The 14,711-nt window shown below is 34.4% G+C and overlaps 1 protein-coding gene across 1 annotated transcript; it reads left to right on the forward strand.

The window, feature by feature from the left end:
• The first annotated feature begins 8,584 nt into the window (after nt 1-8,584).
• On the forward strand, nt 8,585-14,319 carry LOC148869018 (serine/threonine-protein kinase PCRK1-like). The gene is made up of 5 exons (XM_088972945.1): nt 8,585-8,881; nt 9,445-9,862; nt 11,139-11,399; nt 12,842-12,964; nt 13,428-14,319. The coding sequence occupies exons 2-5, from the start codon at nt 9,488-9,490 to the stop codon at nt 13,947-13,949; spliced, it is 1,281 nt and encodes a 426-aa protein (XP_088829071.1). The 5' UTR covers nt 8,585-8,881; nt 9,445-9,487; the 3' UTR covers nt 13,950-14,319.
• Nucleotides 14,320-14,711: the final 392 nt, after the last annotated feature.

The following is a 14,711-nucleotide window of genomic DNA, read 5'->3' on the forward strand; positions in this document are numbered from 1 at the left end:
GATGTTAATCAGCTGTTTTTGCCGATACCCAAACCTCACTAACAACAATCTCTATCTCTTTGAATATGCTAGTCGGGTTATTGACACACGAATTAACCACATGCCAAGTAAGTTTTGGGCATAAATGGAGTTTTCTAATTCCTCTGATTCGAGTTTCCAAAAAAAAATCCTGTGGTTCTATTTACAGGTTCTCCTTCTATGGGCACCATTTAAAAAAAAAAAAACAGATGGCTACTATGTATTGGGAACATCTCCCTATGACGAGTTCGGATCTACTCATAGAGCGTTTCACACCATGTTCTGGCCGCACATCGAGAACATCTATTTGTATTTATTATTCATAGACATGTTTCCAATTCAGGATGGAATGTGGCTGTGAGGCGTGCTCCATAAGGAGCAGATCTCAATTCCCCGTGACAAGTACATGAGATGTTCCTAAAGCATGCTGAGATGTGCATGTGGGGCACCAATCTGATCTCACCCAATTCAGAGTTGATATTGATTGCCAGATTCAACACATGGTCAACCAGAGGGTCTGAGATCCTATATGTTTAAGTAATTATTAACTAGTCCCTATCTTATATGTTGAATGTTGATATATTTTATTTGTATTTTGTTTGAATTTTGAAAAATGGTTATTCATGATAAAAACATAAAACCAATACAAATATAATACAATTGTACAATATTTAATTTAGTTTTGTATAAATTTAAATATATATTGACAAAAAATTCAGTTTTGCATAAAAAACTAATCGATTTAAATATATATTTTGATTTTGCATAAAAACTAAAAAGAAATAAACTTAAATATAAATAGATATTACATATATAAAAACCAACTAAACCAATAAACTGACCCAAACCGACCATTCATGTTTGGGTCAGTTTTGCTTCAAGGTCGGTTGGTTTCGGTTTAGTCAATAAGTAAACCAACTAGGTCGGGTCGGTTGAAGAAAATGACTCAAACCGACCCAACCTGACCCATGAACACCTCTATACCCCTGCATGTGGCTAAAATTGACCAAGTCTTCTAGTGGAGCTCCCTCAGTCCACCCCTAGGGTGGAGCTAGGATTTATAGGGGTGGATTGATTCCTGCCCGTGGATTGATGCCAAATTCAAGAGCAGGATGCAGTTTATAGGAGGGGTTACAATTCAGATTTCTGAGGTGGATTGCAGTCCACTTATCCCTAGTGATTAAAATATGCATCGTGGGGTTATTACCAAAGGATGACCGATAATTGGCTGAGGAACCAAGGTCAAAATTTAGATCAGTATCAGTCAACTATTGTTGACTTGGACAGTTGGACCATTCAGCCTAGGAATCGTCCATGCAATCAGTTCCATTTTACCCTAAATCGGTTCCTGGCCAATAGCTGTTGAATTAGTCAATGACCCGTTGGTTCAGGCGGTTGAACCGTTGACCCGTTCAATGGCTTTGGCCATTTTATTTTAATTATTTTTTTTTATTTTTAAAATTTTTGTTAGAACAAGTCGTCTATTCAAACTGAACCCAAAAGCTGGTGGTCAGAACAGTTCCAATTCCAAAGTTAGTTTTTAATAAGGTGAGCAAAAAAAATCGAAAAACCAAACCGACCGAAATCGAACAAAAAAATCGGTTAACTGAACCAGTCGGTTCAGTTTCAATTCAGTGTTTTTAAAAAACAAAAGGTACTGGTACGATTTTGGCTAACCAATATAGAAAACCAACAGTTAACCGAACCGATTAGTATACATATATTTCTATATATTTGTATATTATATATATTTTATATATTATAAATTAATAAAGATGCATTACATATACAAATATATATATATATATATATATATATATATATATATAATATGATATATTATTTATTATTTAAAATATAATATTTTATACATATTTATAATTTTTATTATATATTTATATATATATTTATAATATATATTATAAAAAATAAAAAACTAAAAAATCGATAGGCCGAGCTGACGGTTAACCAAACTGGTCAACCAATTAATCGATTGATTTCGATTCAGTTTCAGTTATCGCTTTTCCAAAAACCAATAATACCAGTTTGGTTTAAAAAAGCCTATGATTCAGTTAATCGAACCATGAACACCCCTAGTTTTTAAAATATTGGTATCAATACACCCCTTTCGTCGTATAAGGGTGTATTAATACTTTGAACCTTGTGAGGAACGTAGGCACCAAGCATTAGAGTCATTATATCATCATGCCGTGAGAGCATTAGCATAATCATGGTTCATGGGCAGGGAAACAAGGTGGCACGTAGTTGAGACAAATTAAGTGCCCGTTTGGGAGAGCTTTCATGCAGGGGGCTTTGCGAGGTGGGGCCCACCTGTAAAGCCTTATAAAATATGTATAGAAAAAACCTCGGAGAGCCCAAAATGATTGTCTGAACTCTAAAGATCAACCCTTCATCCCTCTCAAGCTGGCGTCCGGCGCTAATAAAGTATTTAGATTTTAAATTGTCTTGATTTTGAATGGGTAAATTGATTACCTAAAACAGATAGTGGTTTTCGAAAATCAGATTTTCCCCCAAAACCATTGATTTTGGTTGGTGAACCACTAAACCGGGTAGTCAATCATTCGAACAGTTTTGACCGTTTTTTATTTTTTGTCAGAACGGGCCAAGCGTTCGGTTAGAACGGTCGGACCGTTTGACCCGGTAACCGGACTCCTGACCGGTTCGGTCTCCGGGTCAGTTTTAGAAACCATAGTAGAAAAACTAGAAAACCTTATAACCAATCGATCAGTATCATAGAAGTGATAACCAATTAAGTGGCATTCATCAAAATTCACAAGGGATTGTCAGAATATATCTTACTATCATATGGAAAAACTTGCAACACCATTATCGTAACAGTGGTAACCAATCAGGTGGTATTTTGATATTAATCGGTCAAGAGCCTTCTAGTATCATATCTTTCTAGCAGCATGGATTTTTCCTAAAATTAGAAATGAGTTATAGTTCTTCAAATCTTAAAATGTTTCTTTCTTATCTTAAATCCCCTCCCCCCGACACAAAAAAAAAAAAGAAAAGAAAAAGAAAAGGCTTATTTTCATTTGCATTGACACCTCTACAACAAGTCCATTTTAGATGGATTTATGTTTCCAAGTATTTAGGGTTCAAATCAGCCCCCAACTTCCCATAACATCCCGCAGCACATTCCCACCGTATATTAAAAAATGAAAACACCTCTCGATAATAAATACCAGAAATAATGAGACATCGTCAGGAGATATTCCCAATACATGCTTGGTGATATTATCATTACAATCAATATATACTAACGCCCATAAATGAATCAATCATACTAATGAAAGTTTTTTTTTTGGCCTTGGGTGAATGCCAGGCTGCCAGCCAATGTACCAATTGGAAAATAAAAATAGCAAACTCCTATTGATCTTAATCAGGAAGTGCTCTCTATATTGTGCTATTAGACCGGTTCCATATATGTCATTATCCCTAATCCAAAGTATTGTTCAGAAAGGAAAGAAGAGGAAAAGACCAAGAAAATAGACGACATCCAATGAGATAGACTATGAGATAGACGAGTAAAATCAAAAGCTGTCTCTCTGTTCTAGCAATCTATGGGCCATGATGGTTAGAGAAGGAAATCTACTCGGTTTCTCAACGCGTAAACATTGATGATGGAATCTCTCTCTCTACTTGACAGTTGTATAATTATGTAATACTGTCGGTGTCAGTGCCACTATAAGCTGTTTAGCAATTATAATTTATAAAAAAGAGATAGACCTGGTCCTCTTAGCTCTCTAAGTGGATTGTGGATTGAGTGGGGTATTGTGTCGATTAGGGACAGAGCAGATGCACGCCAATTAAGCGTCTGGCCATATCACTGAGGGTGATTGTTTTCAGCTCGGCCTGAAAATTCTTAGATTGGGTTAAGGTTTCAGGCTCTGCAGTTATTATTTTTCATCTATAACACACAAATCAAATCAGATATTTGTCTTGGTTTTTGTGTAATTTATAAGGCTTCATTTGGAAATGATGCAAATGGAGTGTAAATCTCGATTCAGGGTAAATTTGCACTTTGATTTATTTTTGCTTATATTTGACAATAACATTATATTTATGCATTGACAAATGACAGAAAATACATTTTCTAATACATATTTACATTGATAATACGATGTAAAAGTATATTAATAAAAAATAGGTAAATTTGTATTTAAGTTGACTTTGATAAAAAAAAAGGGCATATGCTTTGTTGGAATTCATGTTTGCATCCATTACAGCTAAAAGTCTGTTTGGTAAGAAGGTAAATTTGTTAATATAAAACTAACCTAATTTTGCAATTTATATAGACTGTTTTACACTCTACGTATTTGCATTCACTCTTATTTGCATCATTTCCAAACGCAGCCTAAAAGTTAAATTTTAAGGGTAAATTAATGGGGACCCATCCGATGCATGGGCTTTATTGAACCAAATTAATGTAAAAGTTGTCTATAGCATTTCAAACTTTATTTAAAATAATTATATTAAAAATTTTAAGTTTAATTGATTAAAGAATAACTAATAAATTTAAAATGAGATTTAAATTAATGCATATATAAGTTTTGGAGTTCATTAATATTTTAAAAATAATTAAAAGAACTATGATTATATTAAAATAATTTATAGTGAATGGAATTTTAAGTTTGAATTTTGTTAATGATAATTTTTAATTAATAAATAATATTCTATTAGTGAATTATAAATAAAATTTTAATTTTTAATTTGAATAATAATTGTATTAATTAAATTTATAATTTATTTTATTAAGTAAAATTATGTTATTAATTTAATTTTATAAAATTATTTAAAATTTTAAAAACATTTAATAATTAATTTTAAAATTTTATAAAGGAAACATTCTAAATAAATTGTGGGTTATAATTAGATGGAAATTTAAATTATAATATCATGTTAATACAACTTAACATGTTTAATTAGTATAATTAGTTTTGTTTTGATGTAATATTTATTATGGTTCCTCACTTGTACCCAATCCAACTCCACCAATTCCTAATGTGTAGTATAGAATATCAAAAAGAAAATATAAAATGAAAAACCATAATATCTAAAATTTCTCTAGGTATCTCTTTTTCTTCTCTTTTGTTTTTATTTTGATTCCAATCTAATTATAGATTTGTCCTATTCAAATTCAATAACCTGCAAAGTTATAATTGCAAAACAAAAATAAATAAATAAATAAAATATACAAATGATGGGAAGGGTATGCTTACCATTCAATGCATGGTATATTGGGAAAACAAATTATAAATGTCTCTTTATGCCTCTCTCAGTCTCAAAAGAACAATGTCATCATGTCACCATGTTAGTTATTAGTGTAAATACAAGTAAGTTTTAAAACTTAACCCAATAATCCACATCATAACTGATCTAAGCAGGCTGATTGAAAATGGGTCACATTTGACTCATTTTGATTGTCTTCTTCACCCACTTGACGAAACGGGTTCACAAAACCAATAGTGTATTGCCGAAAGGAAAGCAAAAACAATATGTACGAAGGAAAGCAAATGCCATCAACCATTCTTTATAGCAAAAGCGACCCATTTGGTCTCCTGAAGTTGTTTATAGCGCTAGCCATTCTAATCATTGGAAAATATGTTATACATGGAGGAAAATAAGTCGATGGTCAGAATACATGCCTTTTCAGAATGATCCAAGAGAGAGAATAGGTGGGAGAAGAACCTTTCACCCCTTGCTTTATAGTGATTTTCCACCCAATCGATGGGAGAAACATGGTCCTTCCGACTATGTTTCTTGTCCAAAGCAATGTCTTCTATCCCTACTTTTCTTCTAAAACAATAATTTAAAAGGGTCAGGTAGACTGGCAGATTAAAAGGGATAATTTAAAAACTAGGTTTAGAACATAGATAAAAACTGATAAATTAAAATTGGGTTTGGAACAGAGAGAAAATACTGATAGATTAAAACCGAGTTTAGAAGAGAAAATTGATAGAATAAAACTGAGTTATGTTTCCGTCCAACGAATGGGAGAAACCTTCAACATTACTGGTTTCTTATCATTAGAACAACGAGAGAGAGAGAGAGAGAGAGAGAGAGAGAGAGAGAGAGAGAGAGAGAGAGAGAGAGAGAGAGAGAGAGAGAGAGAGAGAGAGAGAGGGAGGGAGAGAAAAAAAAAAGAGTTTCAAAGTAACCTAGTTTCCTAATTGAACACAATTAGAAGAGGCATGGGACGTGATACAGCTGGTTTCCTACAATTGTGATGCAACATTGCTCTAGTCACTAGATGTGGCCAACAATAGAGAAGTTTGATTCGTAAATTTTATATTAATGCGACTTTTAAAAAATAAAAAATTCAAAAGAATGAGAAAATTTCTAGACTTCCTTCTTTTAATCTATACTACTAATAAAAGAAATATCCCCATTTCATGGACTTTTCATTAGACATTTTTACCCCTTATCTAAGCAACATACAACGGGCATAAAAAGGGCATATATGTCATTTACTCTCACTGCAAATATCGGGTTAGTAATAATTATCCTTTGAACTTTCATTTTGGACAATTACCCCCTTTTGTTAGAGTTTCATCATTTAACTTCAAAAAAGATCCTCTCAAATTACCATTTTTTTTATTCGGATGATTTATTATTGATTAGTTTTCCAAGTATAATATTGAAGTCCTCTCACTTGCTTCAATGGATACTTACATACTTCTGGATAGATTCAATATTTAGATGATATTGTAGAAGTTTCTTTCCAATATATATAATTTTAAGGTTTCTTTTGATTTATTTATTTATTTATTTATTGGAAAAAGGAGTAGATAACTTTTTTATATTTTAAGATAAAGAGAAACACTCAATGTCATTGAAATGAAGATTTAACAAAAAAAAAGGGAGAAAATGGAGTTATATTTTCATTTGGAGAAAATGAAGATATTTTTTGGTCAAATAAGATTTAAGAAAAAGGGCAAGAATTAAAAAATAATAATAATAAAATGGGTATTTGATAATTTATGCATTTTATCATCTAACTTATTTTGTCCCAAATCCAAATATCACTTATCAATACTTATTTATACACGTGTTAAATTATTTATAATACATATTCTAATTATATATGATAAAGGCATAGGCTGGGAACCAGGTCCGGACCTGGGGTCTATAGCCCTTACTACAGCTACATGTGTTCATTTAATGGAGATGATGATATGTAGGCCGTTGATGTTTGTATTCGTTTGAGGGCTCTGTAAAGATAATAATATTGAGACGTTGCAATTTTTCATTAATTTGTTTGAACTTCTGAGTTGTGACAATTGGAAGTGTAGCAAGAGTGGATTGATTATGTTGGTGATGAATGCAAAATATGAGAATAGATCGATCTCATCATTCTCCCACGTGGCAAACTCCCAGATAATCAAATAAAAGAGAAGACAATAGAAAGAATGTTAATGGTAAATAAATCTAATATGGCACATAGGCATGATTATATAACTTATCTCAGAACTTTTGATCAAGTGGAGAATCCAACCAAGAACAAAAGATGAAAGAGTGTTTTTTTTAGAGGCCGTATCTGCTCCTTACACAGCGCCCCTCACACCGACCTCCTAGCATGTTTTGGTCGTACATTGAGAATATTTCCCGTATTTATATTTATTATTCATGGGAGATGTTCCCAATGCAGGGTGAGATGTATCTGTTATGTTGGTGTGATGCGCGCTTTGTGAGGAGAAATCCCAATTGGTTTTTTTGAAAGAACCTATTTTTAATGGATGAAGTGACTTTTTCTTAATTGGCTGTGAACTTTCTATATTTATCTAAAACTCACCATGATTTTCAGCATTTTTCTTAAACTCACCACAACTTTTCAAAATGTCTAAAACTCACCATGTCACTAACTTGACATTAAAAAAGACTAACGGGTGCTAATGTATTACCATTTTAACCTTCATAGAAAAATATAAAATATATATAGAATAAATTAATGGGTGTTAATATATTGCCATTTTAATATTTAGACATGAAAAAAAAGGAAAAAGTTCAAAAAATATTTCCAAATATAAAATACATAAAAACATAGAAATTATAGAAAAATATAAAAAATTATAGAAGTTGCAAAAAATAAAAAAATTATTTTCAAAATATAGAAACTATAGAAATTGAAAAACAAAATCAAAAAATAAAATTTGTAGAAAAAACACAAAAAATTATAGAAAAATACAGAAATTGCAAATAAATAACAAAAAATACAGGAAAATTTATAGATTGTAGAAAATAGAAAATGTAAAAAAAATAGAAATTACAAAAAATATTGAAAATTATAACAAAACACTAAAAATGCAAAAAAAACAACAAAAATTGAAAACTAAAAAGACCATTTTTCCCTGGCTCGCCATTCAAGGGCAATTTAATCATAAAAATTATTATTTATGCTGTACATCTCTATTAAGAATCATTTACGGTGCACTAACGGAATGTGAGTTTTGAAAATTAAAAATTTAATGAGAGACATTTTGAAAAGTTGTGGTGAGTTTAAGGAAAAGGTTAAAAACTTATGGTGACTTTTAGAAAATTTCACTTCCATTATTCATCCTTGGTTAAGAAAGCTCCTGCTAGCTTCGTTTTCAAACTTAATTCACATTCTGTTCTGTTTTGTTTCTTATCCATGGTTTCTCCTTTTTTATCCATTTTGGGCTGGTGTCTGGTGAGTTGACTGCCAGCTGCCGTCTGTTGATTTTTCTTCGATCATGCTCGTTGCTCGGTAGTTTCTGAAGCCTTTCTGGATTCTGGGTTCTCTTAAAACCTCTCAAGCTGTTTTCTGGGGAGGTACTGAGGAGAAGAGTTTCCTGAATTTGCCTGGGAAGATAAAAAGGTGAGGTTTTTCTTTAAATCTGTTCTCTTCAAATTTGCATTTGGGAGGTCTGAGAATGAGTTTTCTGGGATTGGGGTTGTCCAAAATATGGAATACGTAATCTCTTAATATATAATCTAAGATCGGGCTGGTAAACAATAAAACGAATTACATTTGAAAAATAGAGTTTTTTATTAATTCTTACAATTTTTGTAGAACGTGGTTTCTGAAGAAAAACTTTAAAAAGAAGGGTTTTTTTTTTTTTTTTCTCAGAGAAGTAGGAGGCTATTTCTATTTGGTCTTAAAATGATTCCTTGACATTCTAATGTGATTCATGAAATGGAAATTGGGTTAGTGAAGGAGGTGTGTTTTCCTCAGAAAAGCCAGTATACATTTTGTAGGTAATTTTGAAGGTACATAGTATATTCACTGGTAATTAAGAGGACAATCTCTTTTGATCTTCACTTAAGTCACCGAATTTTAGCAATTAAGGGTAGTTCTAGATAATGCTTTGCTTCTTAGGTCTTGATTTTCCTTGTTTCATGGTTCTGAGGTTCTCTCCTTTTCAACCTTTGGATGTGCAGAGGGGAAATTGGTGTTCTAGTTTTTTTTGTTCTTGGGGGGCCTATGAAGTGTTTCTATTTTATTAGTGGAGAGAGGAAAGATGAACCGAGGACTACAAAGTCCATATCAGTTCGGTCTTCTACTTCCACTGATCGTGAGGCGAGGAGATCTGGGTCCGAGTTCAATTCAGAGAACATCTCAGAAATGAGCAGTGAATCAAGGGGGAGGCCCACGTTCCCAAGTTTGTCTCAGAGGTCAAACAATCTCAAGGTGTTTACATTCTCAGAGCTAAAGGCAGCCACAAAGAATTTCAGCCTCTCCCTTATGGTTGGGGAGGGTGGGTTTGGATGTGTCTATAGGGGTGTGATCAAGAACTCTGAAGAGCCAAATGTCAGACTTGACGTTGCTGTCAAACAGCTGAGCAGGAGAGGATTGCAGGCAAGATTTCTTCCTGATTTTCTTAATTTTAGTGCTCTAAATAATTTAAAATATGCATTTGTATCTAATCTAGATTGTACTTAACTACTGCCTCTTCAGGAAGCTACTATTATCAATTTAACTTGGAAAAAAAAAGGATGGGGCTGATTCCAAATAGTTGATTGAGATTAATGTGGTTTGGGGGGATCATGGTAGATGTAATTGGTGAAGGGTGCAATGGAAGTGCAACCACAGAGTGGGTTTAAGTTGCTGTGGATCAGTATTGGTAGCACAGCTTCCAATCCTTGAAGATCCTCAGGTAGCCGGTAACTGCTTTTATTAAGTATATATACTCAAAAGGATAGGAGGTTTCTACCAAAAATAAAAAGTATAGGAGGTTGAATACCAAAGGACAGGAGACTGGTGGGCTGAGGATTTTGGACCCACCAAATTGCAGGTCTGATACGAGGGTTCTGGGTTAAATAACAAAAGGCTGATCTTAATTCTTAATTTGCTGGAGTTTGCATTCCTTTGTAACAGCATGGCCATATATTCAGGAAATTTTCAATAGTAAGGATGTTCCATGCTCATCCAGCTAGGGGCATAAAATTTCAAGTAGAAGATTTCCTAATTTGAAGCTATCTAGACCAGGTCTGGGCATGAATCCTCACAGATTTGACCAACTTGCTATCTGGAATCTTCAGAGTTCAGGCTTTATAAGGTACCTTCAAATAAAACTTAGAAACTTGTTACCTAGAAAATCTTCACTGGCAAACATTTAGCACTGGCACTTCGTCTGAATCTACCATTATGAACAACAAGGTCATTCAATAGACAAAAAATAATGAGCTTTATCTTATATGCCAAACAAGTAATTCAATCTCCTCAAAATTTCATATTTGTGCATACATATCCCAATAAGTAGTTGAAATTTTCTTCAGTTAAATGACATTCATGATTTGAAACTGAGCATAAATATAAGAGTACAAGTTTGCCTAACTTCTTCCTGCTAGCCTATAGTTTGTTCTTTATTCATCAGTTGAGATGATGCTTGGTTTACAGTTTCTGATATTTCTGGAAATGATTTTTATCTACTGAAAATTTTGTCAAGACTAACCGAAACTAAAGCTAACATCTCCAGAATAAAAAAGGCTAGCTTAGACAATTCTTCTGGACTTGGAAATGCAGGAATTCTTGGTCTTGTCTCAACCCCATGCGCCACGATAATATAACTTTACCATTAATTATTAAAATTTCTTGAAATTGTTTAATTATTATCTGACCTCTTGTCAATCAGGGGCACAAGCAATGGGTGACGGAAGTAAATGTCCTTGGAGTGGTTGAACATCCAAACCTTGTCAAGCTAATAGGCTATTGTGCTGAGGATGATGAAAGGGGGATCCAGAGGCTTCTAGTCTATGAATATATGCCAAATAGAAGTGTTGAAGACCATTTATCATCTCACTCACCAGCACCTCTTCCATGGGCCGTGAGACTGAGAATAGCACAGGATGCTGCTCGTGGCTTGGCATATCTCCATGAAGAAATGGATTTTCAGGTATTCAAATTTGTTCTACCTGGCATGTTTTATTAAATTTGATTTGCTCATGTCAAATAAAATTTTCTTTAAAGTTTAAACATATCTTACACAGTCTAGGATGGAAATCTATCATTTTATGTCTGACCTAGGAATTCTCTTAGGCCAAACTCAATATGGCTGGGTTCAGATAATCCAACCAACCACATTCTTATTGGTGGTTAAAAAATGTTGGTTAATGGGTTGCAAGGGAAGGCCAATAGATTGGTAAGATTACAATTGCCAAATAATGTATTTTTTGGTAATAGTTGTCTCAGGATATTATTGTTGTGGGCATTATTGCAAGTTTTAGTCCGGTTTCCTTGTCCTAGCCTCTAGTTGCCTTTTGGGAGAAGTTTCCTATAGGAAATGGATTGTTGTAAAGGCCAATTGTTTTACAGAGAGAGAGGGAGAGACTGTGTCCTGTGTTAGTGAGATAGAATGGGCATACATGATTCATGGACTAGGTCCCCATATATATTTGTCTTATCATATTTATTTTCCTTGACAATAGAACACAAATTGGTCTCACTCTCATGAATGTAGGCATTTTGTCCAACTACACTGAGTCATCTTTTTTCTTCTTTTTATTTTCTGGTTATTGTTTTCTACTTGGTTTTTCAAGAAGTTCATCAAACTAAATGCTGATAGAGGAGAATCTTAGGTAGTACAGCTCAATCCCACCCACCCCCCAACACACACACAGACAAGAAGGGGAGTCCTTGCTCAGCCTTTTTACTCATTTTACCATCTGCATTCTCATTATCTGCAATTAGGGGCCATTGCTTGGTATAATAGTAAAATTTCAGGCTGACAAGTACGAGAATGTGGGATTAAGTCTGAAAGCAGCCACTTTGTGCCCAAAAAAATGCCAAAAGTAAGCTCTGTATCCATTCCACATCCCTCAAGACCCCAGGTATATAACTAGGACCAACATTGGGTAATAGCCTTTATTCTTGTTATCTGCAATTAAAATGCATTGAATTTGTTCGAGGCGTAGTCCTCAGAAGCATAAGCACTTCCCGCATGCACCAGTGCCTCACCTGGAGGCATGCCTCCAGGCATACACCTCCCACACCTTTTAAAACATTGACTGTAGTTACATGCATGCATATGAAAATTTCTACAATATATATTACTATCTTTATCCATAATTCTTCATTTATGAAATTTAATGACATCATCAAACAAACATGGATGTTGGAAGTGTCACTCAAGTCATCTTTTCTGTGTAAGTGGGATTGGAATTTGTTTTAATGGTTTGCATTGAACATGGTTGTTTCTACAGAAAAGTGATGCTTTGGAGTAGTTTCTGATCACATGACATGCAGCCTAATACTCCAGTTACTGTGCTAAAGTTTATCTTGGTGGGTGCTTCATATATAATAAAATAATAATGGCATCTTCTTTATTACTTGAAACAGATCATCTTCAGGGATTTTAAATCCTCAAATATTCTCTTGGATGAACAATGGAATGCAAAGCTTTCAGACTTTGGTTTGGCCAGGCAGGGTCCTTCAGAAGGATTAACTCACATCTCAACAGCGGTATGTCTCCAAAAATTAGGAATGTATTTTCTTCAAATAAATATCTACCATATATGTACTCAATACAATATAATTTACCACTACACAGCATAAGGTGACACTATCAAGTTTGACTAAAAAGTCAACTAAACCACATATAGTGGATTTTTAACCAACTTTAAAATTTAAATGGAAAGTAAACTCAATAGGGTTCTAAATTGGTTTTAAATAACCTAAATAAATTGAAGGTGTCAGATAGCTTACTGGTAGGGTCTCTGGTTGACTGTACTGGAGACTTGGGATTGAATGGTGCCTCCACCCAGGGTTTGGGGTGGGATGGAGGTTGGGAGAAGGCTACCCCCTATTGTGTAGCCCACTTGCCTAACCCCAGGAAAAAAATTTGAATTGGAATGATTGGGATTTTAAAATTTAAATACTGTGATCTGAGAGAATCCTGATGTTCTCCTGTTTTATCTGAAAACAGGTAGTGGGAACCATTGGATATGCGGCTCCTGAATACATCCAAACTGGCCGCCTGACAGCCAAGAGTGATGTCTGGAGCTATGGGGTCTTCCTGTATGAGCTCATAACAGGTAGGAAACCACTTGACAGAAACCGTCCCAAGAGTGAACAGAAACTCTTGGAATGGGTGAGGCCACACCTGTCAGACATGAAGAAATTTAAACTGATTTTAGACCCAAGACTTGAAGGAAATTATTCTCTGAAGTCTGCCCAGAGGCTTGCAGCTGTAGCTAATCAGTGCTTGGTGCGGCAGCCAAAGGCACGTCCCAAGATGAGTGAGGTGTTGGAGATTGTGAAAAAACTTGTGGAGTCAACAGAGATGGGTCCAGAATCGTCCATGAAGATGTTGTCTCCTGGAGATACTTCTGAAGAACAGAAAATGGAAGGGTTCAACTTGAAGAGAAGGGTTGTGGACTCAAGAGTAGGAGAACGTGGATGGTCAGCTTGGCAGATGTGGACACCTAAGCTCATAAGAACATGCTGAAAGAAGAGGGGTGTGCTAGTTTTTCTTGGTATGTAGGTGAAGAGGCTAATGTGAGTGTAAGAAGGCTTATTTGGTTCTCTGCCACAAATGTTGGCAATGGATGTTACTCACACTGCAACAATCTACATATTGTGCAAGGAAGCATGCAGAGAATGGCTAATGTTAGTTCAAGTAACAGATGTAAAACAAACAGGTGCCTCAATTGGGCATATGCCACTGGTTTTTGGGTCTTCCTGTATGGCTACTGCTCACAGTATTTTATTTATGTGCATATGACTGATGAGGATGTCATTTGAACTATAGGAAAGTAACCAGTTGTAATTAACTAGTAAGCTTGATAACATACTTCCAAGTACCTTTTGCATGATCACAGGAAGTCTCCATGAGCATTTTAGACCTGGATGGCCGGCGTCTAGTAGGAAATGTAGTCACAGAAGGTTTCTTTTGGCTGTCTAAAATGAAGTATTAATTGCATGACTGGTTTACTGTCTCTGAGAGGCACCCAATAAAAGGTTTTCCTCCAAATTCCAATACAACAGTCTGTAACATGTTTCTGTTTTCAATTGGTTATATACAACAATAAATCATAGGGTCATGATTTTCCACTGGTGATAGTGACTATTTCGTAGCCTTAGACTGGTTATATACAGAAATTACAGTTTTAACTGGGGATGTAGCTTTTATACAACCAAGTAATGGTCCAGAGCTCATGCAAATACAATGTGAGCAGTAAGGCACACTTGCAATGTGATGGTTGCACAT

The sequence above is a fragment of the Nelumbo lutea genome, chromosome 2 (genome assembly GCF_056320005.1).
Source record: "Nelumbo lutea isolate HS-2025 chromosome 2, American lotus-T2T, whole genome shotgun sequence".
In the NCBI taxonomy this organism is placed as follows: Eukaryota; Viridiplantae; Streptophyta; class Magnoliopsida; order Proteales; family Nelumbonaceae; genus Nelumbo; species Nelumbo lutea.